Below are 27,374 nucleotides of genomic sequence, written 5' to 3'. Positions count from 1 at the left end.
AATAAAAAGATTTCCTTTTTGGGCAAACATGTGTCCTTTGCGTTAGTAAAGGTGCCGAGAACATCAATCATATTACTCCGTAGTACCACAACAGTATATCATAATGTAATAATGACTAATATGAGATATATACTGTATATATATATATACATATACATAGAGTATCAGTATTATACTGATAGTTCCTGCATGATGGTTAACTGATGTCACCATTATAGCTGAATTTTAGAATATTATACTTTCCTTTAACTTTTTTTCTCAAAGGACTTCAAACCACATAACGTAATAAGTATATAAGCTTTCTTTCTTATTTTTCAATCTAAGAATATTAAAAGCCCAACAACATAGATTGTATTCACAATAATGTAGTGCTTTTTTATTAAAAAAAACAAAAAAAACAAAAACAAATATAAAACAAAAAGTAAAAACCAACAGCATTTCTCATGACTTAAGAATCATAATTACAAACTTTTAAAGAGTGGAAGAAGTATTTTGACAAACTGTACACATCACAAAAGGTCTGCCAGTCTGCCATTTACAATGCTTGCATCTTATTCTGTGATTGTCTAAAAATAACTAAACAAATCACACAAAACGCACAAACACAAGTACAAGCATCATACAATGACTGCTATCACAGAATTTCCTATTTGAAAATAAAACAAAATGAATAACGTGATATTGGGTTGACAGCTTTCTTTTTGTTTCCATCAACGTTTAAAAATATCATAACATTTTTATGTTGGTTTGTTTTTTTAGTGTTCAACACTTTGCAGCAAAAACAAGGAGTGCATTTCTCCTTAAAAAGTAATATTATTAACAATATTCAGTGACAAAGGTGTCGTCGCTGAGTCACTGTCTTGTCCCAATGCCTTCTGTGTCCATTCAACATTCTTCTGGTTCATGCAGTACATCGATGAATGTCATGAATAGGCAACGAAAACTCAGCTTAAGTTTCTATGTTATCCGGACAGTTGTGGTGAGCTTTTCTGGACATAAAAAAAAAAAAAAATTCCCTCCAAGCTTAAGTGTCTTCATTATAGTAATACAAACGGAAGAAATTATAATATTATAATAATCATAATACATTTAGGACTGTGTCTTGTACAGTACAATAATAAACAAAATCAATTTGTCAAGATATTGCTTTTGGAGACACTTCTCAATGTAAGTGTGTATATTTACATAACTTGGCACTGTACAGCTTTCCGTTCCCCCTCTCTCCCCCCGTCTGTGTCTCGTTCTTGTTCACCGCGCTGGGACATTGTAGGCTGTCCCTTTTTTAGCAGAGGCATTTTGGGGGAAAAAGAAATCTCGTTAAATATCACAATTTCTTTTTCAAAACATTCTCCATGGCAACCAGGAACATAGTGTAAAGAAAAAAAAGTTTTATGTCCCTTGCCCTCCCAATATACACCGCCCCACCCGTCTCACAGAATATAAGAAAATATGACCATCACGATACATTTTATGTTAAGTATTGTTTCCATAGTTTTCTTAAAACTGTTAATTGCCATAGAGCCCTTCATTTTTTTATCAATTTTAAAAAAAAAAGGTATATCTTCAAGAAATCTGGCAGAATACAGACACACACCAAGTGTGTACGCACACACACACACACACACACACGCACACAAGGCAGTCGGAGAGCACGGCTGTGTAAGGCGTTACAGTTGAAGCCGGTGTCCCCCCCCTCCGAAACGCCTGATTTAGTTAAGCTGGTGAATCATGTTAAGACGGGCGAAGCTGACTGCCTCGCAAGAAAATGAAAGATTAAAATTAAAACCTTCACAAGACACTTTGACTGACAAAAGCACACACTGAATCTTCCCTCCCCTACTTTTAAATCCAAAAAACAAACACACCCCTCGGCTTTTCCTTTTCCTAAATGAGTTACTACTGTATAGGAAAAAGATAAGACTTTTTAACTCACTTTTTTTCTCATTTTTTTTCTTCAGACTGCATCATCTAATACTGTGAGAGTGTTAAGTTTGTTTTGTTATAGATACATTACACAGATCTTCACAATATCCCTGGTACCAAAAGTGCAGTTCACCACGCTCGTTCTCTCTCAGCGCGCCGCTCTACTTGCATTCCTCCGACGCCGCTCTCCTCCAGGTGTCCCAGTGCTGATCTTCGCTCATCTGTTATACTTTGTCATTGCAAATAGGTCCCACTAGAGGGGACCAAATCTCCAGCAATTACTTCCCTGCTGACTGATGCCACCATTCCATCCTTATTCAGTACCACTTGTTTCATTGCTGATGCGTGATAGGGGAATTAATCCGCCCATGTCTGTAATATTCAATGCATTTAAGTGCATGGGTTATTTCTCCTATGTTCATTAAAAATTAAAATTTTGCATTATACTACTTAAATAAGCAAGTCTGAGTCAGCTCTCTCTCTGTTCGTGCTCCTCGAGCACTGTTGAAGAGTTAAAATTGCCATGGAGTCAGCGCTTCCAAACCCCCTCCACCCTCTCAGAGTTGAGATGACCAGTCTTGGAAGAGGTAACCCGGAAGAGGCCCAGAGGGACGCATTGTGGTCCTTAATGCTCGGACAACCAACAACGCAGCACTTCCTTTCTTGCTGTCTCTCCGTGTTCTGCCAATTGCTCGCTAACAGGAAAAGCAGTGCAGTGCGCTCGACAGGCACAAGGCAAAGTTATTTTCTGCCAACAAAATCCCCAAATCCGAGCGTCCGCCGCCGTAGCCGCCGGCCCGCGCCCTCCTCCAGGAGATATGAGACATCTACGGCTGTGGGAAGAACACAAGGGAGGAGGTAAGAGCTAAGAAACAGCTCTATTTTAAATCAAAGTAATCAAAGGTAATAAAATGCAAAGGTGACTCTTCTGCAATCAGTACCACGGTGCTTCAGGCAGTGCCATAGACTCATTTACAGTCCGAATAGCATCTCAAGATGCAAGTCTAGAGTCAGAGTCGAGATAGGTGGGGGGCTGGGTTGTATCAGGCTTTGGCTGCACCGACAACACTGAGCAGCATCGAGTCCTTGTTGGCAGAATATAGCAGATCACCAGACTATCACTCAAAGCACTAAGATTAGCGACTAATGGATGGTTCAAAAGATGGTGTGGATTTTTTGATACTGTCAGCGGAATTAAGCTATGACAACATATTGACACACTGCATGCGAGGAAGAGACTTGGAGAAAACATCAGATCAGAAAAAAGAGATCACCATCTGTTAGACGAAGGCCAAAAAGAGTTTAACATAAATATAAGGAAAACAGCTAAATCTGAGCTGCAGATGTCGCTTCTTCTCCATCCCCTACTCAATACCCAATAATATTCAGTTATTGGCCCCAACATAAGAGTTTAATCATTTAAAAAAACACACATTTTATACAACATGTATAACTGATAACTGCAAGTAATTGGAAACTGAATGATTTGATGACCTACCTCCTTGCTTTGATTCCGGTCCCTCACCATTTTTGTTGGGACTTCTGTGCAGCAGATCCAGCAGAATTTTGTTGAGCCGGTCCCTCTGGGCGTCCCTCCTACCCAGCAGCACCGGGTGGTGCAGCGGCGAGGAGGCCGACGATGACGGGAGTTCAAGCATCTCGCCCATTCTCTCCGCAGAAGTGTCCTCCAGCTCCTTGCTTTCCTCGGACTCCTGCCCTTCCTCTTCTTCCTCCTTCTCGTTTTTGTCCTCGTCTCCCTCCCCTTCCTGTTCCTGTTCTGCTCCTCGGGGCTTCGGTGAAAGTTCAGTTCTGTCCGGATTCGTGTCTGCGTCGTCCCCTTCTCCTCTTCGGTCTTCGGCCTCGGGCGGGAAGTCGTCGCCGCGCTCGCAGGGGGAGCCGTCGTCCTCACAGCCTGCGGCTCCTTTGGGTAGTTCGCTCTTCCAGGCAGAACGACCCCCGTTCCTCTTGTAGTTGTCAGGAACGTAGTGAGGCTGCAAGAATGTTACAATCAGATTTGGATCCAACAGTATTGGCAAGAATTTATTTTCTAATGAATAAAACTAAGGCAATGTTGTTAATGAATCACAGGGAGACATTTCTGGGGAGTCATCTTAATTTTGTTTACTGTGTGATTTAATAAACATGCCTCTGGACTAATTCAATGGAGTAAAGCATATCCATCTGGTATGAGAGCAAAAACAAAAAATTTCCAAAAGTTTTTTTGCATCACAATTGACCGTGGGCATAATGGCAACATTGTAAAATTCACAAAGCATTTCACCGATATTTGGATGCGGCTCAGTGCAAACAAACTAGTTTTAATCAGAAGCAAAAAGCCGTTCCTGGTCATTCGTTTCCAAGTGACAAAGTAAAATGTGCCCTGCCCTGTAATATCATCTCCACTCTTTAAACATCTTTCAGTGTTTATAAATCAGTAACAGATCTCAGTGCAGCAGCCCCACTCTTTCACGACCCCATCCCTCTCACCGAGAAGTCTCTTTTTGGTGTGAGCCGCTTAGGGAAGTGGTTGAAGGCATACAGCTTGGTGCAGACTGGGAAGCGGTTCCGATGGATCTTGTAGAACAGGTGAGCGGACTTGTCCAAGCGGTAATCACAGATGTACACGTCCTGCTCTTTCACACCCTTTGGCCGTCCTGTAGGGAGGAAACGCGTTTTGTATTAGCCAGCTGTGATTTATGTCATAAGAAAAAAAAAAAAGGGTACAGATGTTCTGGTATGTTTTCGTTGGAGCACCTAGGAGCTCAGTGGTGTGGTGGCTGCTCAGGAGGTGGGTGTACTTCTTGGTCGATCGGTAAGTTAGAGAGTTCTCCATTTAAGGAGATAGTCAGTGAGTTTGTGCCCCCCCCCCTCACCTTTGCAGTAGGTGTAGAGGTCGAGGACGCAGCAGGTTGCCACCACTGCCTCCAGGGGGATGATCTCGTAGAGTGGCATGCGGAATAACTCATTGGGGTAAAATCGGCGTGATGGAGAATGGTGCGTCTCGTGGGGACGGAAGTAGTGGTGGCCGAAGGCAAATCTCTCCCCCCTTTAGAGTTGGGAGTGGAAACAAAAGAGGCCAGCAAGTTAAACACTGTAATGCAGGTAGAGGAGCACAAAATCAACTCCTCAGTGGCTCAAGGTACTACATTTTGTTAACTTACTTTTCATTCTTCCAGAGTTTCTCAATTCGGAAGATGTCAAGTTTGTCTCGGTTGACATGAGACAAGAGACGGTAAGACTGTCTGACAGGCTGTCCCTCAGGTGTGCGTCTGCTGTCTCTCATCAGATACACACAGTCGCCTAAACACAAGACACAGACGGGTTTCTTCTCTGCGATGGTGAGATTTTAGAGGAAATTGCCTCTTTGATACAAAAGTCAACTGACAGGTTGAGGGTAACATATCAGTGTAGTAACAAATGGTCTAAAATTTAGACCATTTGTTACTACACTGATATGTGTACCCTCAACCTTTTTACCTATAATCATTTAGACTCTAAATGATTATAGGTAAAAAGGTTGTAAAGGAATCCACAGGAATCAATTCAACTTAATTGACTTGACTAAATTGTAATAGAGTAACATAAAAGGTTTCGTGCAGACTTCCTGTCCTCTAGAAACAACATTCTTCACGTTTAGGGGGGAGAAGACAACAAGTAATGTCTATATGCACCAGAATGAGAGGTTGACTCGTTGTAGTTCAGAAAACAAAACGTTTTGTAGCGGACACGTGACCACCCCAAACAGCTTGTGACTGCTGTTTTTTTTACCTTGGTGTAGCAGCAGCTCATCTCGAAGGAGGCAGATGTAGTATACAGAGCCAGCCTGGGCGTAGCTAGGCTGGGGTATCATGGGAACTTCCTGTAACAACAACAACAACAACATATATGAGTGAGGTCAGATGGATAAGGCTGGTGATCATTTAGGCCCAGACAGAGACTGAGTGTCCGTTTTATTGGCTTTGTCGAGGAGATCAACGTACCCGGTCTACAGGCCGAGGGTCACACAGCTCACACAGGTAGTGCTCCACCTCGGCCTCCAGCCGCGTGCAGTCAAAATGCTGCCACACCTGGAGAGACAAATCAATTGTTGACTGTTGATTGTTGAAATAGTCCTGAGCCGGTACCAACTGTGTCTCATTTTGACAAAAAATCAGCAAATCTGTCACCCACATTTTCCCCCCCCGCCATGTTTGACACGTCGCTTCTTCTTACCATGCACTTTTCACACTGGATCATGAGGCCTTCGTCCTTGTACATTCCACAGATGCATCGGATGATGTCATCGTCCTTGTCGTGCGGCCCCGGACCTCCCCCTCCATGGTGGTGGCCGTGGTCACGCTCCAGCGAATCAGAGCTGTCGGCCTCGCTGGCCGTCTCGCCAACGATCTCGTCAATCTGGACGGCAGCTTCGTGACGTGCGCTGTAGTAGGCTTTACGCAGACGGCAAACGTCCCGGCCGACCGATGATTTCCTGCCGTAATATTTCTGTTGGGCAACAAGGCAGTTGTTGAAAGTGTTTTCGATTACCCCACCCATTAAACATCTGTTTAGACAACAGACCTCTAAACTGCATAAGGAGATATCATCTATAAAAGGTTGATAAATGCACAGAATGAGGCATTCAAAACTGTTTCTGCAGCTGCCACAATTTCACAGTTGTCAATTGAACACATTAAACCACATTCCTCTCGTGCTATTTTCAGTTTGGCAAAACAGGGTGTTGAAACCAAAGAGTGGATCTAATTTAGAAGTCCACTTCAGACTACGATGACTTGAAGAGTAAGCTCCTCTGAGAGGTCTCAAGTGGCACTTGTTTAAACTTTCCAGCTATACAGATGTAAATCAAAAGTGCCTGTAACATATAAGCAGGGGATCAGCAGTCATGAAGTGATTTCACATTTGGCGGGCGTTTTCTGTGCGAGAGAGGAAAAAAGAAATGAACTGAGTGGGATGAAAAATGTATTAGTCCTGCACGGTAATAGCTTGAATGATTTCTTTTTTTTGATCAAGTTTTTTTCAATTCTGGAATTAAAGAAACTGAAGTGTTCTTGTGATAGGTGTTATTAAAAGATGAAGACTGAATGCTTCAGCAGCATTATACATCATGCAATTATCAAACAGTTCTTTCTAATGATTATTGACATACGTCTGACCGGTAGAGAAGATCTATTAATTTATTAAGCATTTAGTTTGTAGATAATTTACAAATGATGACTGTCTAGGCAATGGTTTCATCCTTTAGAGCCTTATCGTTGTAGGACCTTCCCTGACAGATCAAGATCATCTTGCAGGTCTCTAATCTTGGAACCAACCCTTGGGAACGATCGAGGAACCTGGAACTAAAAGCAGTACCCGAAAGATCCTTCCAACTGTAAAAAAAAGCCCGTAAACTGACACAAATGCACCTGCCTACCTCAGCATTTCGGAACACTTTTAGCATGTCTGTGTCAAACGCCTCTACAGTTTTGTAGTGCCCTGTGAGGATTTGCTTCTCGATGGTGCTCAGGTCCAGAGGGTCAGACACCTTCTCGTAGTACTGGCTGTTCCTGATGGTACACAAAAAACAGCAGGATTAATCTCTGCATATCTGGTTAGAAAACATATTTTCACGTTTTAAAAGTGGCGCATTTAAAGTGCTGTTAAATTATTTAGTCAATAGAGATTTCAATTCTGTCGCAGTGGTGAACAACCAGTATTTGTCTCATGTAGTGAAACAAATCCATCAGTTGTTATTGTCCTGACACAAAGTGTTTACTACCAATACGGGAAAGAATCAAAGCACAGGCTGTCACGGCTGAAATGTGTGGCACACGATAAGACAGTGTGGGCACTTTACACTACTAGACCAGATAAAACAATAACACTGCTCTCTGATAACAAGCAAAATACTATGAATGAACCGGGAAATGCAGGTTTGCACTTTCACACTCCTACCTCTTCCTGGACGGGAGGTTCACTAGCGGAGCAGCAAGTGTCTGGTCGGCTGAATCTGAGGGACCAGAGAAGAATAACAATCCTGTCATCATGTGTTAATCAGAGAGCCTTTATCATTCAGTGGACATCGGATATTAGAGGCGCCAACAGACGAGGACTGATGAGACCTCAGATACAGCTGGAGGTCATACTAATGAGAACATCGAATAGTATACTGCTGACTCTCACCCTTGTAGCTGGTGATCATGTCACAGATCTCCTTAAAGATGTGTGCGAGGCGAGCAGTGCGTGTGACTTCTGTGTTTTCCTCAGCGGCGGCCAGTCTTCGTGTGCGCACCGACCGCGACGTCTGCAACGCCGAGAACTGCGTCAGGAACACGTCTGGAAAGCAAGAGATGGACATCAGGATTGCAGGATTCCACCTCCTTTCAGATCACATATGCTTCAGCAAGTTTGTTACAGCAACGTTAGAAAAATATCTTCATTAGATGAAATCAAAATGTACATTCCAGGGTACAGTGCCTTAGCTCAAGTGCCACTAAATAAAGCATATTGTCAAATTTCCCATCATAAACGTGCTCCTCATGCATCCACGCCTGTTCGCTTACCTGACTTGATGTTGCCGTCGTCCCGGATCACTCCTCCCCAGCGCGTATACAAAGACAAGCTGCCGGGGTCCCTCTCTCGCTCGCCCTCTCTCTTCAGCAGCTCCTGTTTCTCCCTCATCTTCTCCCAGTTCCTCAGGAGAAACACGCTGTGCTTCAGCACAAAGTTCCTGATGATTGAGAGAGAGCGGTGCAAAGTGTGAGGATAGCATGTGCCTGTGAGTGCTAACATACATTCACACTCAAAATCCTAATAACGCTTAACAGATTGAGAGCAAAAACCTATTTTACACAGAAATATCAAAAAAGTTACATATTTTACTTTGACAAAATGAAGAAACCATCAATGTGCATATAAAAAAAACATGAAATGTTAGCTACTGAATAGAATTTACCCTGGAGACACAGGAGTCTAATTTTGAAAATGTTTAGTTCCGTTACTCTTTTGTACTATAAGTGCGTGCGTGTTTGTTTGTTCACCTCTCTCTGTTGGACATCGGCTTCATGAGATGAGGGTAAAACTTGTTGCTGTCACTCGACTCCTCCTCCTGAAGAAAGAGACGGTTGTATTTAAAATTCAATCAGAATTTGGCAAAACCAAAATTCATCCTTAAAACTACAATGCATTCTGCAGATGGAATGTTGGATATAGACCATACACAAATACACCATACATTTTAGGTCATTCCATTCAGCCGTAACTCAAAGACTACCCCTTTCTTACACCTCGTGTCCCACTCAGTGTTCCTCTGAGACACATACACATACATGACCTACATAGGCACAGCAACTGATATCTAATGAGACATCAAGACATGTTTTAGAGCCAGGTAACAGCTCTAATTATATGACAATATAAATTGGTTTATCAGCCAAGAAACTGTTCAGAAAACCCAAATGTAGGTGTCTATTTGGGCAGGTAAGGAAAAAAAGATTACAGACTAATTAGTCATTTTTAAGAAAGAAAAAAATGTACGCTATTCTCTAGTATTAAGTATGGGTGAAAAGATAACCATGAATTAAAGTACATTGATCACTCACTCGTTTCTTGAGCTGGTGTTTGGACTTCCTCTTCTCCTTGAGTCGACCCAGCCGCCGAGTCCCTCCGGTCTTCCCGGGAAGGCCGTTGATTCGCTGGCTCTTCCCTCCGATGATGCCCCGGCAGCTCTCGGAGCCACACTTGCACGCTTGCTGCAAGGTGAAAGAAAAGATAGTTAAATAAAACATGGAAAAGCATTCATTCGTATTACGTGAAAAAGAGGCTGTGGCAAAAAAAAACAGAAGCAGCGATGATGACTCAAACATGTAGTATACAAAGAGTGGGTCACTGGTGAGTCACCTGTTCTTCTGTGTTGAAGGAGTGGAAGTTGTAGTCATAAGTGAGCTCAATGCCACTGTTGATGTCCTTGAGAGCAAAGAGACCTATTCTGTAAACGCCATTCACAGACCTATATAGAAGTCAAAGAGAAATTTAAGTTTAAGTTAAGTTGTTAATTGTAGAGTATGGGATGGTTTTTCTTTTCTTTCTTTTTTTATAAAGCACATGGAGAACTGTAAATATGCCACATTAAATTTAAAGGAGAGAGAAGTAGATTATTAGGAAAAGATCGTGAACAAGGCCTGGCAAGTTGCTAGAACTTTGTTCAGAGCAGTATTTTACTGATTAATATTCAAGACCGCTCATATAAAAAACATGTTTTCTTCATAAAATAAATGAAAATGGTTCTTTTAATGGTACTCAGTGAAATAACTTTATAAATACACAGCAAATGTAATCGGAGAATTATTAACGCTGTTAAAGGGTTAAAAGCTTAAACTAGCCCTGTTAGAATGATAATTCAATTAAGGCATTTTAAATCAATGAGAACATGTATGTCCTCCCTATTTCCCCCTTCTCTAAACCAAAAATGTGCTATTTCTTTTCACCATTCTTCAAAGAATAAAGCACACTATTCTGTTTGCCCGCCACTTGATAATTTATTCCTTCTATAGGGGTAAAAAGCTGGTTCGGCGCATTGTCCTCAGGCACTACAGCTGTATCTAAGGCTCGGCTCCATGTAATCTCTCTTCTGTGACAAGATGGATGACTCGTCAGGCTTTGTGCTGAAAATCCTCCATCCTTGTGGATTCTTTTATTTCAGGCCAGCCACTCTAAGTTATACACACAAGCAGCCCCACACGCACGCACACACTGACCGGTGTCCTAGATTATGAGCTTGTCCGTGCTGGAGGGCAGAGGGTCGAGCTTTATAGAGGACTCTCCGGACGTTGTTCAATGTCCACAACATCTCTAAACTGCTCTGTCACATGTTTCAGATGTAGCATACACATGCAAACCACATCTCAAAGAGCAATCCAAGTGGCTCTCACACAGAAGTCCCTCACTGTGACTCGGAGGCCTGCTTAGCTCAGCCAGGTCCACGATAGCCATGCTGGGGGAGCAATCCCTCAGGAAACCAGAGAATTCTTTTGCCGTTGTGCAAGGCCTTTAAGCCATTGTGTCTCTGAACACTGGCAGAGACTGACTGAGGGGATCTCATGAGATTACTACCAAACTACCACAATAATACGGTTAGGGTTACAAAGCAGAGCTTTCTCATTTACAATGAAGTGCACCTGCTACACAAGTCCATTTCAGAGCTTGTGTAAGATCACCCAAACAAAAGCAGTCCAACATTGGCAAGCGTACCCTGGGGCTACTTATCATGTTTAAGTGGTTCAACTAAAATACATCCACGATCCTTCAAACAACTTCAGAATATAACAAAGATTTTCTGCCACGTCGATGCATTAAAATGCATTATTTGACAGTAACGCGTGGCTACTTCTAATGAAAACCCTATTAGGACTTTTAGTGGCCTGGTCGGCACTATTCTTTCCCTCCATTCGGTTTCCTTCACCAGACTCTCACAGAGTGAGAAAGACATTACCTCAGCTCCTCCAAATCCTCAGACATACAAACAGAAAACAATCAACTGAAACTATTAAGGTAATAGGCTAGTATTTTCCAGTTTGTTAACCGTAAGTGACAAAAGCATTTAGGAAAACGGATAGTGAATTATCAAGCTGCAACATTTTTCAATCAGCTTCTCCCACTCTCCTCTCACAGCGATCCAGTCTCCTTTATACACTGACTGCTGATGCACTGAGCAGTCCTTAAAAGCTGCCTGTGGAGTTTAAGTCACAGAGCTGCTCTTCAATGTGTCAGCCTTTGTTCAATCCTTTTTTTAAATTTAAACTTTTAACAATTGTCATGATTGCTATGAAACCGTTTATTAGAGTGGAAATCCATTTAGTAAATCAGATTAACTGTTGACTGCCGTATTTCCATGGCTTTTAAAAAACCTGAAAAAAAATTTAGAGAAAGAAAAGGAATAACTAAAGCAGTTAACAGCCCGCCAGGCTCAATCATCCGTCTTTAACAACTTGTTGCAAATGCTCATGCCTCTAAGCGTTAAGCCAAATCTGTGCTGAAAACAACAAATGACAACATTACATTAGGTAGGAACTATTTTAAAGCTGCCGTGGCACTCACCACTTCTGCATTTCACAGTTGGGTTCACAGCTGTGGTTTATAAAGCGTGCCTCATTGCCCATTCTGTAGCTGTCGATCACCATGCCGCTATCCAGGTTCAGACAGTATTGGCCGCTGTGGGCGAAGTACTGCTCCATCATACGGCTCCTGAAATATGGCAGAAGAGAGGGAGTGGATGATTAAAAGAGAACTTTTCATTAATTTCCATGCCAAGATAAATGATGCCCCAAACTATGGAATAAGCAAAGCTGCAGACACAAAATATGAAACCTTTTCTGAATCAACGTCTACGAAGTGATCCGACAGTCTCACCTAAACTCCTGTTCGCTAACCACTTCTCCCAGGTACTCGATGATAAACTGTCCGGAGCGAAGGGTCTCCTTGGTGCGGATGCCCCAGCCCTTGCCCTCGGCACGGAACCGCTCCAGACACTGGACCCAGTCGTGTCTCTGGATGTGCTGGTTGTCACACCGGTCACCAGATGGACAGGTGCTAGGAGAGCACTCTGCATAACTCATCCTGGGGAAAAAGGCAATGTAAAAAAAGATATGTGCGTATAGGAAACCTATTTGGGAAACTTTTCAAAAGTTGCTATTCCAAGTTTTATTGTTACCTGTTCAGACATTCGTCCAGGCAGCCTTTTTCAGTTGAGTCTTCACGCTGTTTGCAGCTGCATGTAGTGGTTTCATAACCCGAGAGAGGCTTCACATCCACATAGACATCTGTGACGCAAGCAGGGATTTACAGTTATTGACACTCTCACAAAGTGTGACAAGCAGTGGAAACATCAAGCATTTTTGACTCCTGTTTTGCAAACAGTGCAAATAACAGTAAGCAAAACCACACTGGTACAACACGGAAATACATAAACTGATCAAGCGGCAGATTACACAGGCTGAATCCATGGAACCAGCCCAATACTCACTTGATCTGATCTTTTTATAAAGGGGGACATCTGGCCTCTTGTAAAGCTGAAACACACAACATAGAACCATAGTAACTATAAAGGCATTTAAAAGGCGGAAACACATACTTATGTGGACCTTCGCTGGGCCGTCTCTTTTGAAACTAGCGGTCAACAATGATTCACCGCGAGCATGTGAAAACCCTAAAAACACTTAGTCCTTCACACGGTTAATCACCTGATCATGTTTCCACAGCCATAAGATGTCGTAAGGCAACTGGAAATCAATGCGCTTCTGTCTCAGGTACTTCCCTACAAAAAAAAGCAGGGCAACCTTATGGGGAGAAAATTAAACTAAAACGTACAAGAAGGAGGAAGTAACTTTCAGACATATTATTTTATTTCACATATATATATATATATATATATATATATATATGTGTATGTGTGTGTGTGTGTGTGTGTGTGAGTTTTTACATATCATAAAGCAAGTGCGCTCTTAATGAAACATAATGTGTTTTAGTCTACCATAGCTAGCTTATCCCAGGACCGGTTTACTGAGTTTCAATGAGAAAAGTAAAAAGAGCAGTTGTGGCTTCAATTCAGCTAAATGGACTAATCACACTTCATTAGAGAGGCCAATGTATGAGCTCCATATAAAACATGGTCAAACTTTTTAACAGTAATATAAAACATAAGTAACTTGGATTAGCTTCAAACCACTGTTTGTAAGTACATATACAATCCTGTGTTTTAAAAACAGGGGGGTGGATCAAAAAGAAGGGATCCAATTTGAGACTTACCAACATGAATTGGAGACGGAAACAATCCAAAATCATGTTCACCAGGTATGTATTCAAGCTTCTCTTTCTTTAGCTGCAGAAGCTGACTCCGGGGGCTACAAGGTGGGGAATAGAAATTGTGAAATGTAACGGCGGTTTAAAATCACTTATAGAAAACCTCTATATGTGGATTGATCCAACATGAATGTCCATATCAGGAGATGTAGCTTAATATTTGTTTGCAACTCACTCTTCGGTCTTGTACACATCAGAGTAAAGTCCCGCCTTCTGAAACTTTTTCTTTGGAGGTCTGGCTGGTCTTTTCTCCCGTTGGGTAATTACCGGCATGGGCAGAGCTTGTTCCTGGGGCACGGTGGTTGGGTGGTCCGGGGAGCATTGGCCATCTGGCTTGCTTTCCATTGAGCTAGAAAGAGAACCAGGACTTGGTTTCTAGTGAGGACTGGATTTCACATCGTTCCTTTTCATGCCAGCATTGAATAGAATCCTAACTTGAACACTCAGCATTAATCTTTGTCAGTGAACCACAGCTGAGGCTGTATAGAGGAAGCATGAAGGTTAATGTGCAACGGTGTTGGGGCGATTTGCTTACCCACGAAACTGTTGGAGCTCGTCCTGGGTAAGCCAGCTTCTCCCTGTCCCAGCTCTGGCCCTTGCAGCCAGGCTGCCCAGGTTCTCCTCTCTGTCTGGCAATCGCTCCTCAGTTTCCTCTACCTCCCCGTCCTCCTCATCCTCGTCCTCCTCCTCTTCTTCTTCCTCACCTCCGTCCCACTGCTTCCTCTTCTGGCTTTTTCGGCGTTGGCCCTGGACTACCGCCTCAATGGCATCCGTAACGGTGTCCCCCTCCCACCCTCTGCCCCCCGCGGGCCGTTCCGTCACTCTGTCCCTGTGCCGGGTCTGATTCAGCTCAACCACTGGTGGTGGGGATGGCGGCGGGGATGGTGGCGGGGAGGGTAACGGGTGTTTCCTGGGACGGCCGGGGCCCCTCTTCTTCACCACGTTGTTTCCCGTGCGTGCCTGCCGCTGGAGCTTCTTGGCGCGCAGGATTTTGTTGACGTGGTACAGGCTGTGTTTGGATGGCTGTGCCCGATGGGATTGGTGGGGCGGGGAAGCATCCCCCAGGCAACAGTCCTGTGAGGGGGAGAGGCAGGAGGAGGAAGCGGAGCCGTGGGAGTGGAACATGGTGGGTTGGTGGTGATGGTGCTGCTGCCGGTGGTGCATGGATACGTCGGGCCCTTCAGGGGGAGAGAGGGCGACGCCCCTTGTCTGGATACCCAATGACGACCCTGGTCAAAGAAAAAGAGAAACTGAATCCTGCGTATGCAGCACTAAGTATGAAAGCATGGCTTCAATTCACCGTTTCCTAGCTGTCCTTGCCTCAACCGACCTTTCATCCCAGTATATTTCTACATTTTTTTATTCAGTCTCAGACTCATCGCTCTCTTATAAGAACTGTGACCACCTGTTCTGCCACAACTGTAAAATCAAAGATGCACATATCAATTGGCTGTCGGTTTTCAGCTGATTGATTTACAATATTGGATTTTTACAATAATTCTTGGCGAAAGTAGTAAAATGAAAGCTTTTTTTTGGGCCTTAATGTCAGGGATGTTTTAAGAACAAAATCTTATCAAGCAAAAATCTGCATCACCAGGTAAGACCTTAAAATTTGGAAACAGGAAAATCAATGCATCGCTACTGGAAAATGTATGATCCCACTCCATTTATTCTCCATCTCTCTCAGATAAAGATAACTTGTTAGTTCTAAACCCCAGACCTCAGCCTTTCAGAATTTTTGGCATTTGTTAGAAAAGTTTCATTTATATAGAAATAAGTTTTAAAATGAAAACGTTACAAATTCAAAAGAATACTAATTATTACAGACAATTCCACTGTTGGAAAAGCTGAAGAAAGCAACTGTAACTAAATCATTGAAATATAATAGGTGCACTACTGGTATACATCCCTCCACACCTTCTGTGTGTCAGACATGAGTCTGGGATCAGTGAAAGAGGCTTGTTACATGTCTAGTGACCCTCAAAGAAAAAACTCAGGGATCCTACTCGTGATCCACGCCACCAGCTAAGATTAAAAGTTGAATGACCGATTAACTTGCTTATCAGAGAGCACAGCAGTTTGAAGCTTAGCATCACCAGTGTCCCATTCCCCTGTGTTGTGTGAACAGCTTGGCATGTCATACATAGCATTTAAAGCTCGTTGACACAAACAAATCATCTTTATTTTAATTGGGCATTCACATTCACAGATTCACAGAATCTGAACATTTGGATGTATACATACTTATTCACGTATTCTCGTCTCCTTCATGGTCCTTTACATACACTTACACTGACTCTCAAACCTCCCCCCACTATGCATTGATCCATGTCCATCACTACCCACTTGACCAGCGTGCCAGCCCCTTCCCCACCCTTTGCCTCCTCTGCCTTAACAGTCTGCGACCGCTGGGTGACCCCGAGTCCTGAGCTCTAATCCAGGATTACCCCACCGTGGCTTGAACTACACCATTGTGCTTCATCTCTCACTAGTTAACACGTATGGAAGTAAATCTGTGCCATCGGGGGTTGAAATAAAAAGGTGATTGAATTTCTAGCACTGAATATTTATGCATTGAAATGATGTACCTGAATGTTTTTCAACATTAAAACACCGCAAAAAAATTCAACCTAAAAAAAAACTGGAAATATTCAGCTGCAACAGAAATGGAGGTTACAATATTCAACCCAAAAAATTTCAACCTTGACACACCAACATCCGGAGGTTACAATATTCAACCCAAAAAATTTCAACCTTGACTGACCAACATCTGGGACACTAAGGAAGAGCAATCGATTCTAGATTCAAGATCAGGAGCGTGCGTCAAGCTAAAGGAGCGAGCACCCAAAACACCTTGGGCTTCGGATTGTAGCTTCTGTTTATATGCATACGCTTTTCTCTGTTAGTTTTAGAGGAGCCTCAGCTTAAGGGAACACATTCATACAGATCCCTTTAAAATTAAACTTACCTAACTCTCTCCTCTCTGCCGATGTTGAACGATCCTTCCTCATCGGCCGGTCAATGCGGGAGAAGGCGGAGCTCTCAGTGACCACTTCAGTTTTTCTGTTTTTCCCCCCTTTCAGCGTAGTGCGGGTGAGAGCAGAGGCAAACAGATTTGTACGGTTTGGAGAATCATGGGCTCCGGGCTCCACATCCTCCGTGGGACTGAGAGGCTCCTCATCCTCGCTGTCTGAGCAGCCGGCTGGGTCTTCGGCCCGTCCGTCTGAGAAGGGACCCTGTCCAGGTGCCACATGGCTCCGGGAAAGCTTTGAATAACTGGCCTTGGAGCTGCCCATCCTGAACCAAGACTCTACTGGGTGGTGGCCTTTCGAGCCGCTACCCAGTGCGAGCCTCGAGGGGCCCAGACAGGACATGGAGCTCTCTTTGCGCTTGTACCTTTCTGCGGATGACGAGGAGGATGAGGATGGGGAGTTGGCTGAAGTCGAAGCAGTTGACTTGCCGGCAGTGGTGCTGGCGGCATCTCGCCCGAAGCGGCATCGTTGTAAGGACTCTGCCATTCCTAAGCTGCCAACTCGCTCTCCTTTCCCTGATGGTCCACTCTCAGAAGCCCCTGTACTTGCCCGGCTGGTCAATCCTCCTCTTGCAGCTTCCTCTCTGTCATCCTCAGAACAGCGCTCTCTGTGTTTGTGTCGGTGTTTGTGTTTGTGGTGCCAGTTGAAGGAAAGCTCCGATGACATAGGTGGATACAGGACAGGAGACCGTCCGCCTCCGAGGTAATCCTGCCGGAGTAGCTTGTGTTTTTTCTTGTGAAATTTAGAGGGGTTCAGCAGGAGATGAGAAGGGTGGTGATGATGCATGTAGGATGTGGGGGGAGGAGGGGGGAACGACGGTGAGTGGTGAGAGTGGTGTGACGCGGCTGTGTGGGGCGACTGGTGGTGTGGGTGGGGATACAGAGCGCTAGCTGGGGGGTAGCCCCTGTAATAGCCCAAACCGAGGGGCCCAGAGGAGTAGGGAACGGCGTAGGAGGGGTGGTAGAAGCCTCCGCTGGAGAGTGGAAATCCAAGTCCAGGTACAAAAGGAACCTCAGACATGGACTCCCTCAGTTTAGGAGGCCGGCCCCGTTTCTTCTTCATGTCTGGTTTACGAACATAGTGCAATGGGTCACAGGAGTATGCCGGATGAGAGTAGAAGCTGCCAAAGTTTACCCTGAAGATTGTAGGCAGGAGATCTCTGTGGACATAATGATGTGGAGGAGGGCCACCTGGGCTTCCTATGCCGCCGCTGGCCCTGCTCCCCACTCCTGTCACTCTGCTCGTTCCTGCCGCAATGCCTATCCCGCTGCCGAGCCGGTGCCCAGTGGTACGGTGTGCTATCCTTATTTCACTAAGTCTGACAACAATCTCCTCTAGCTCAGCAAGAAAGTCTGGGTCATGCCGCCGGGAGCGCAGCTGCAGGAATTTCTTCTTGCGTTTCCTCTTCTGTCTCTTTAGCTTGTCGTAGCCGGGGCACCCGTGAGTGCGCCGTTTGCACTTGTGCTTATGTTTGTCCTTATGTCCTATTAAGGAAGAGGCGGGAGCTGCTGGGTGAGGTCTCCTTGGATCTGGTGATGACCTTGCCCCCTGGGGTGATGGAGCGGGTGAGGGATGTTCCATAAGCACGGCGGAGTGGCGTCTCCGGCCTCTGGAACTAAGGCCCACCCCTGGACCCATAGCTGAACCAATTACACCAGGCATTAATAATCCACCGCCCATTCCAGGTGGCATCCCGATTACGCCCAGGCCACCCGCGCCACCAGCTTTCTCACCACGGTCAGATGTGCTGTTATTATCTGTTCCTATACCACTGTCACTGGGCACGGTCTCCTCACTGTGAGACTCGCTGACTGGTGACGGAGTGGCTTCTTTGAGCTCGCTGAGAGGTGCAGGGGAGGTGGGATGAAGCGGCCTAGAAGGTGAAAGCTTATGGTAATGGTAGTGCTGCCTGTAATGGTGGTGGTGCTGGTACCCGCGGTAAGAGGACTTTTTCTGGGAAGCTGCTGTGGCCATGGATGATGATCCAGTGTTGCGAGGATTGGGTGCGGAAAAAGTTGGGGGAGGAAAGGAGAACGTGCTGTGGGCGTGGTGGGGGTTAGCGTAGTGAGAGTGACCTGCAAAGTGCACTGAGCCTGGCTCCACAAAGCTGGCATCGCTGATGGGACTGTGGCCTCCGCTGGACTGCGAGAGGGACGGGGAGGGAAAGACCTCTGACGAGGAGAGCTGGTGATGTTGATGCAACTGATGGTGATGGAGAGGGGACGTGGTGTTTGGAGACAGGAAAGGTTCTGGTGGGGGTGTTGTTGAATTAGAGGCGGATTTGGGTTTGCGGCCTCGTCTTTTACCCATGTATATCGTGCCCTTTTTACTGACATTAATTTGTGGCCCTAGTTTTCCACCAAACGAAGCCGCCAACGACGACAGCGATTGGGTTGCAGCTTCCACGGAACCAACCACCCCACTGGTGGTGCATTTCGGGATGTCTTCTGGTCTTGGGCCTAACAAAATTTGACTGAGAATACGCTTCCTTCTCATGCTTTTCATCTTATTGATCTTGCCTATAATAGTTTTCATGATAAGCTGCCCGTTTCCTTTGGTGCGGAACCGTTTGTCTCCCATGTCCCCTGCCTCGGGAGCCAAAGTAGGAGGCTGACCCTCTTGGGGTAAGGTAGGAGGAAGCCGCTTGGGGCGTCCGCGTTTTCTAGGCATAGGTTTAGGAGGGTTTAAGTCCACCTCAGGATGAAGCACAGGGGGGTCCTGCTCCTCTTTAGACTTCAGTAAAGATGAAAAGACCTTGGAGGGAACCAGCTTGTTAGGAAGGCACCCACGGGCTGGACCGTCAAGCCGTGGCATTATAGACTTTGGCCTTCCCCTTTTCTTAGGCTGGGGTGGGAAAAGCTGAGACACTGGATTTTGTGACATAGGATTTGGTTTGACTTTATTTGGGTTTGGAGGCCTGCCCACCGGTCTCTTAACCGGTGGAGACAGGGTTTCCAAGCTTGACGATAAAGGCAAGATGTTTTTTCTCTGGTCGAATGGACCGTCCAGGCTTACTCTTTGACCATAAGTCTTGTTCATCATACGGCTCCAGCGGGGTTTCCTTCCCCTACGTTTTTTTAGGGGTTTGCTGTCCTGCTCAGCTGGAGAGTCTATGGATGAATCAGGAGAATCATCTCTCAGTGGTGTTAGTGGACCATCATCATCATCTGGCTCCGATAAAGGAGAAGCCCTTTGTCTTACATGCTCAGCGGGGCTGCTTGTCCGCCCGGATCGGCTACTATCGCGATTAGGACTGCGCTTACTTGGACTAGAGCTTTTCACCCTCTCGATTCGCAGTGACTGATTATTCGCCCCCTTGTCTTTCCCTTCTGGTTTTCCTGATCCTGTTGGAGGAGGGCACTTGGTTATGTCTCTCTGGCCGTCACCGTCCTGCTCCCTCTTATTTACACTGCTCTCCTCTGCCAAGGCGGGACTCTCTCGTGCATGGTGCGCTTGTGAGGGAGCAGGGAACCCCAGGTGACTCACTGCGCTCACTGTCCTCGGCTCAGCGGAGTTGGTGGAAGAGGATGAAATGGGACAGGATGGCAAGGACGTGTTGCATGGTAGGCAGTAACCTGGACGTGACTGAGGCTTAGAGATGCCACCGTTGTCGTTGCTGCAGTCCTTTGACATGGCAGACGGGCAGTTATTGCTGTCGCCGTTGTAGCCGTTATCGCTGCTGCTGCTGCTGCTGCTGCTGCTACTGGCTTTATCATCGCCTTCCATGTCCTCCTGCCTCACTGGTGTCAGGGAAGGTGAATTTTCCAATACACTGTCTTTGTTCCTAGAACCATACGGCCGACCAGGCGGTCGTGACACCGGAGGTGGTGGAGAAAGGTGTACCATTCTTGAATATGTGTTCCTATTGGCCATAGCCCTGTCTCGTTGCTTGGCTGTCGGGGCCATAAAGCCTGAGTTTGGGAGAGGAGGAGCCGGGTCGGTCTTTGTATGTTTGGCTGGCTTAGGGGTCTTTGAGGGTGGGCATGTCGCTATGAGTTGCGCTAATTTCTCAGTGATCTTGGGTGCCACCCAATTTTGAACACTCTTGTCCTTGTCTCTCTGACTTTCAGTGCTGTAGGTGTATTGAAGAGGTTTAAGAGCTTCAAAGCTGGGTTCCTTTGATGAAGGTAGTGGTGGAGAAGGTGAAGATGTTCGAGCGTTGGGCTGTGGAGTTGATGTTTTCTTCCCAGATGGATGCGTTTTGCTGTCTGGTGTAGGACGGTGAAGGTTAAGGGGTCTCTCAAATGTGGTGGTGGCTGCTTTCGTGTCTGGCTTTAGATCGGACTTGCAATCCATCTTTGGTGAACCCTGGAAAACATAGAACGAGATAGTTAACAATGGTCCGTATGTTCATAATGGCAGAAAAGTGAGTAATTACCTGCATTACATTTAAGAAATTTCTCTAAATTAACATGATTTTAACCTGCTATCTTATGATAAATTTGACAAGAAATATGGAAAAAGCTATGCTGCTACTGAAGCTATCGCATCTCTCCAGAGACAGCCTGAGCTAGACATACAAACTACCATTGAAATAGGTTGATGTTCCCTTTTACAAAATGCAATTCATTGATAAGATTTCGGTCTGCTGCTTTATGGCCATGCCCAGGGGGGAAGTTAGACTCAGCTCAATAACACTTATCAGGGTCAGTTTGGGGACAGAAAGGGAGCGCTACAGAGGGGTCATGTGGCGGAGGGGGGTGGGGAGGACATGGCCGTGCAGAGACAAGAGGAACAGAGGACAGACGACACAGACGAAGGGAGATTATTGGGGGCGGTGTGTGACGAATAGCAAGCGGCCAACAGGAGAAAACAAAGAGAACTAAAGAACAATTTATGTCCTCCTCTTTATCTGTGCAATAACATGGTCATTAAAGCGGTAACCTTTAACGCTGCCTTACTGACAACTGACTAATAACATTTTAAGGAAGTAAGCTAAATGTTCAAATCTGGAAATAGATATAATACAGATATAATACAGTGAACATGCTTGCTGTCAATGTGGAATATTTACTTTTGGAGTGAATCCACTGCTCAATCAAATTACATGAATCAACTGTTCTGACTCCTTACCCTTTTTCCTGGAGTGCTCCCATTCACTTGTGTGGGTGACAGGGTGGTAGTGCTGATGGGGGCAGGAGGAGGTGGCGTAGCAGCTTTAGCTGAGAGGGTTGATGAAGACGATGAGGCCGGCCTGTTGACACTGAGTTTCTCTTTCTTGTCTTTGTCCCGGCCGTGCAAAGGACTCTGGCTCTGAAGGCCTGCCCCATCACTAGTGGCTCCGGCACGGTTTCCACGAGCACCGCCTCCTCCGCGGCCCGTGTGCCTCACCGTGGCTCTGAAGGCTGGTCGGCACACGTAGTTCTCCAAGATCTTGGGGGGCTTCTTCATGCGTTTTGCTTGAAGCCCAATCTTAAGTTTGACATTTCCCTCGGAAAGGCTGCTCTCTTTGATGGAGAAATGGGACTGGTCGCCGCCGGCACCTCCCGGCCCGCTTGCCCCTGCCCCTCCTGCACCAGCAGAGACAGTGGCGGCTCCTTCCTTCTCTCTATCTCTCTTCTTCTTCTCCTCCTCCTCCTCTTCTTCTTCTTCTTCTTTCTTTCCACCCCCTACCTCCTTCTCCCGTTCCCCTGAGGGGACGCCTGAGAGAGGAGGGGGTGGAGTTGCAGTCGCCAATTGATTTTTTGGATCCATAAGAACTTTATTGGGTGGGCAGGTTTACTAGGGAAGGTATGTTGGGGATACCAGGTACAGTTTTTGTAGGCGGGGTGGGAGGGGATAAGGGTTATGGGGGGGAAAGGGGAGGGGGATAACGGTGAGGGTAAAGCGCTCCTTGTTTTGTGGTGGCTTCTATCCCTTCTGGCAGTCCAGCCCTCTTTCTCCGTCCTACAACTGTTGGAAATAAAGACAGGTACAGCAGGGAGAGAGAAGGAAAGAAAGGACGGAGGGTGGGGAGGACAAATTCCACATTAGTCACCGCAGCACTGAACATCAACCAAACAGTGACAGTTTAAAAAAAAGCCCCCTACAACTGGGAAGTATAAAATGTCATAAAACGAATGATGGCGCAACAATCTGTATCAACTACTTTGCTATAGGCAATCCTTCATTCTGTCTGGGTGAGTTTTTTTTAATGGTGTCTTTGTCCTTAGACTACAAAAATCTGTCTCCTATTTACACAGCAGAGGCTCTTCTAAATGAGCAATCTCATTTTAGGTTCAAGGACTCTGAATTGTCTACCTAAAAACGCCCACGAGGTGCAGAGTCAATAGTTAATCCTGCAGTGCTGCCACATGCTTCCGAGGTGTAGAGAGATAAGCCAAATGATCCGTCCCTTAAGTTTCCTCATTAGTTGCAGGGAAAACTGGCGCCTGTGATTGCAGCAAAGTGCTCATACCGGTCGTTAGCACAGCAGCGGCATAGAGCAGCATGTTTCTTAATTGTGCTCCTTAGAGGACAGCCCAATTCAATGAAGTTGTCTACCGCTCCCCGTGGTCACTGAGTGATTTAATGCAGATTCACCCCCAAGCAGGTGCTTTCTCTGGATGAAGCCATTTGTAGGCAATTCAGAACTGTGACCTCAGCACATTGGGCCCTCTGGGACTAGACAGCGGATCCGGATGCCATTCCCAGCCTTTGCAAGCAGCAACTGAGAGTGAGTGATAGAGCGTCAACGTGCCGGCGGTTTCCCTGCGCCCTACATTAGCGGAAAGCACTAAAGGATCCACTTAATGCAGCCTGAGGACAGTCATACAAGTCGACACATCACTGAAGTGTCATGGCAAGAGACAAAAAAGAAACCTGCCCAGCACAAAGACTATGTGTGCTTTGGATTTCGACTTCCGATTTTTATTTTCGTTGAACCACACAGATAACATTGCACGCTTTTTGGAGTTTGGCCCGTAGGGCTCCCGCGCCCTCCTTTCTGTGTTTACTTCAATAACTCACACTATTTCGCCTCAAAACTCCTCCTTGCTACACATACCATACTCACATCACACCCCCCTCTTTTCTTTAACACTCCATCAATCTCTGTGATTTTTTTACTCTCTTCTTTAAGCTTTCCCTTCCTCTTCCTAGTCGATATAGCAAACTTAGAGTGCAGTAATAAGAGCGCAAAAACTACGTCACTTTGTTCCTACTTTAATCAAAAACACATTTTGCCGACCCCCCCCCCCCACACACACACACACACACACACACACACACACACACAAACTCTGTTTCCCGTGTCCGTCTCTCATGGGGTGACAAATATTCTCCTCAGTCTTTTATGCGAAGGGCTAAACTAGCTGCTTCCACCCTGACATCAGCTTTGCCAAGAATAGGCAAATGTACTACCGAACTCTGTGAAAGGCAACTGACACAAGTCTTAAGAAAAGCCCCCTGGGGGTCAAAACATTCCCCTCACCTTTAACAAGCCAAGCCAGGACATTTACTGGCAATTGTTCTGACACTTCTAATTTGTGATTTATAAGCCACTGATAACACACGATAACACGTTCATGTTTAGCATCAGGGTACTTTTGCCATTACAGCCGTTGGTCTGTTTTTTTCAGTCATACCGCAAACTACGAGAATGACAGTACTACTGGTTTCAAAAGGCAGATATTAGTGGTGCCTGCCTGCCCATTTACTTTCAGAGAAAGAACCAGGAGTCAAAGAAGAAAGGCGGACATGTTATCACCCAATATGCCACAATTAAAATAAGAAAGCAATACACAAACTCTCATCAATATCAGACCGACAACCTTAGAAATGGTGGGGCAAGCAGAGTCGTAGTAAATAACTTCCCGTGCCCCCTCCCATTCCTTTCCTCCCCTTACTCCCCTCCCTCCTCACTTTTGCACACGTTGTTCATAACTGCAGATTCCCCCTGTGGCCATAGCATTAGTATCCGACCAACCCACCCCCGACATCATTCCCACGAGGGCTTCCGTCCGCCCCCAGAGCTCTGCGTCATTTCCAGGGCTTCTACTCCATCGGTACGAGAAAGCTACACCCGCCGTGCTTTGGGGTGGAGGACAGCAGAGTTCCTTCACTAGTACCATTCATTAGTATCAGTATCACAAACCACAATCTTTGACACGCGATGGCCTTGAAATGAAGAGGCGGCCGTGGTGTTTGAACCTACAAATAATAATGGGGCTGGAATGACAGGTGTCAGTCAGTGCAGGGAGAGGGATCCCTCCTCTGACGTTCTCCCTAAGGTTTCTTCCCTTTTCATAGGGTTTTTTCAAATTTTGGGGAGTATTTCCTGTGCCGATGTGAGGGTTTCGGGACAGAGGATGTTGCATGTGTACAGACTGTAAAGCCCTCTGAGGCAAATTTGTAATTTGCGATTTTGGGCTATACAAAATAAAATGAATTGAATTGAATTGAATTGCAGCACCATGGAAACACGCTGCTTCTTCAGCTGCCCGGGGAAGTTCCCTAAAGGGTTTTGAACTGCTTTCAAAATGAATGTACTCCATTACATTTGTGTACAACATCTCAGTGATTTATACTTTCCCTCATATGCAAAAAACCTGGCCAGGCTGCAGTTAAAACCATCCCTTAGGGACCCATCAGCTTTTATTCACTCAGCTAATCCATCCCCTGTTAGGTCACACTCATAATTACTGTCTCAATCGAAAGGAAATCCGGCCTTGGAGACACAATTAGTTTCTGTGCAGGTAACACTGTAATGAAGTAATTTAACTTCTCACACTAAACATTAGATTAGAATCGGTTGATGAGACTGATGGCAGAGTCAGTAAGCTATCTGCTGCCTAATATCAACAATAAATACGTAAATATAGCAGGATCAATCATATTCATATAACGTTATATATATATATATATTTTGACTCACCTCTGTAATTGTCCAGAAACGGTGTTCACATTATTTGGCCCGGTGTCCTCCCTTCGTGGGAATCAACGTGGTGGCCACATATTTTATCTTTAGAGTCCTGAATGCCGGGAAACCACAACATGAAAAATGTCAGATTTGGGCGATTTCAATGTTGTGTTTATGGATAATAAATGCGCGTAGTATGACGCGATTCGAATTGTTTCTAAAGTATTCACGCTACAATCGCATAACACCGTGTTTCTGCTACTCCCAGACGTGTCAAATAGGTTATAACAAAGTAGCAGAGGTGCACGCAGCCACACATCCCGATCAGAACCCAATGCACGGCGCTTGACCGCGTACAAACACGGGCTGTTAACGTTACCACCTCCAAAACACAAAGTTGCGATTGTGTTCGCCGAGTGTCGCCACGTAAAGCATCATCCCACCCCCTAACAAAAAATGTACTTCCAAAATATTGGGGATAATAAAAGCGAAAGCGCGGTATAGGCATCGCGTGGTAACTGGGCGCGCAATCTAAAAGGTTTCTGTTTATTTTGTGGCCAGCTAGTCGCGTTAGCTACCTCCTGTCCGATTATCAACGGCTCTGGCAGCTAACTAGCCGTCTCTCAGCAGCCCGTTTGCGGACGATTTAGGCGAACGTCCCCCCGGCACAGCTTTGACTTACACTGCGTGTAGGCTGCGGATGAGGAGCGAACACCTTGAGCTCTCAAACTATTCCTGTAAACCGTTTAAATGTGACACAACCACGGATGAGTGATGCACATAATCCTGCGTCTCCGTCACATTCTCGTAGGCACTCGTGTTACTACATCCCTGCCACGGCGGCTAACGATGCACTAGCATGACAACTGAGGCAGAAAATCCTTCAGACTTGGGTTCAAAGCCAAACGCGCTATTAAGTCGACATAAATACACACGTACAAAACGTAGCGAATTAAAATCCGGTGGTTATGAGAATAACAGATGCAGCGCCGTGTAGGTTATTAAAAAAAACACTAACTGTCAACAAAATGGCGGCTGCGTTGAATCAACAGAGACCCGAAATGGATATCCTTCTATTTCTTCTTCCTTGGTGTTAAAATCCCCTTTTCCTTACAGCAATAAGTATCCGTAATATCTCCCGATGTGCTCCAAAATCCACTCCGACGCGCCGTTAGCTAGGCCTGGATGTGTCAGCACGGGGCTCTCTGGTTAACGGGGCCTCCATGTCTACTCAGCCCGTATCGCTACTGTGTCAGTACAACACGGGCATTCTCAGCCCCGGAGAGGTGGGAGGGAGGGAGAGGAGGAGGAGGCGGGAGGGAGGGGGGAGGAGGACTGACCGAGGAGGGCGGAGGGGAGAGGAGAACAAATGTCGGTCGGTTCTTGCGGTCCCCGGTCATTGGCACTCAGAAGAAGTGTTAGTACGTCATTGTTTGTCTATATTTTGGGTTGCTCGCGGAGCTGTGTGTCGCCCGGTTCTCGGTGTGTTTGCCCGGTATGCGACGGTCATCCGTCAAGCGGTCGGTGCCCGGTCCCAGCTGTCACACAGGGTGTCAACACACCGCTCCGCTGGGCGCACACAGCAGGAGGAGACGGGAGCGCTTCAGCTTAGAAATACATCAATTATTCTGCATAAGGAGGGGATCGATTGGTCTAACTATAATCGATTTCAGGTATTGATGTTTAAAGTGGACATGTGCCATTGTTCTTTTAACCGGTTTATACATTTTAGGATTTTATATAAC

At 45.7% G+C, this 27,374-nt stretch overlaps 1 protein-coding gene across 2 annotated transcripts; it reads right to left on the bottom strand.

Moving 5' to 3' along the window:
* Window positions 1-349: 349 nt before the first annotated feature.
* ash1l (ash1 (absent, small, or homeotic)-like (Drosophila)) lies at window positions 350-26,901 on the bottom strand. Of its 2 annotated transcripts, none has more exons than XM_037473337.2 (27): window positions 26,648-26,901; window positions 25,645-25,741; window positions 21,864-22,682; window positions 16,727-21,098; window positions 14,294-14,987; window positions 13,934-14,107; window positions 13,705-13,799; window positions 13,140-13,213; window positions 12,923-12,968; window positions 12,611-12,719; window positions 12,310-12,516; window positions 11,998-12,144; window positions 9,802-9,910; window positions 9,504-9,653; window positions 8,943-9,010; window positions 8,466-8,632; window positions 8,086-8,238; window positions 7,858-7,912; window positions 7,337-7,469; window positions 6,136-6,408; window positions 5,904-5,990; window positions 5,692-5,782; window positions 5,085-5,223; window positions 4,797-4,969; window positions 4,411-4,577; window positions 3,422-3,914; window positions 350-2,756 (listed from the first exon to the last, which is right to left on the bottom strand). In XM_037473337.2, exons 3-27 carry the CDS (start codon window positions 22,482-22,484, stop codon window positions 2,665-2,667), a joined length of 8,889 nt encoding a protein of 2,962 aa, XP_037329234.2. In that variant the 5' UTR covers window positions 22,485-22,682; window positions 25,645-25,741; window positions 26,648-26,901; the 3' UTR covers window positions 350-2,664. The 2 variants fall into 2 exon arrangements, with proteins under 2 accessions (XP_037329234.2, XP_037329233.2); XM_037473336.2 differs by having other exon boundaries at window positions 26,744-26,901.
* Window positions 26,902-27,374: the final 473 nt, after the last annotated feature.

Source organism: Pungitius pungitius, chromosome 17 (assembly GCF_949316345.1).
Source record: "Pungitius pungitius chromosome 17, fPunPun2.1, whole genome shotgun sequence".
NCBI lineage: Eukaryota > Metazoa > Chordata > Actinopteri > Perciformes > Gasterosteidae > Pungitius > Pungitius pungitius.
Note: the sequence above shows the minus strand (reverse complement) of the source record. Positions and strands in the feature narration are given on the sequence as shown.

What these genes read in the sequence shown, in the direction of transcription:
- ash1l (XM_037473337.2), bottom strand. Translation starts at nt 22,484, where the DNA reads ATGGATCCAAAAAATCAATTGGCGACTGCAACTCCACCCCCTCCTCTC. An exon ending in GGAGCACTCCAGGAAAAAGG is followed by an intron (nt 21,099 to 21,863) that starts GTAAGGAGTCAG and finishes TATGTTTTCCAG; the next exon opens with GGTTCACCAAAGATGGATTG. An exon ending in GGCAGAGAGGAGAGAGTTAG is followed by an intron (nt 14,988 to 16,726) that starts GTAAGTTTAATT and finishes TTCTTTGACCAG; the next exon opens with GGTCGTCATTGGGTATCCAG.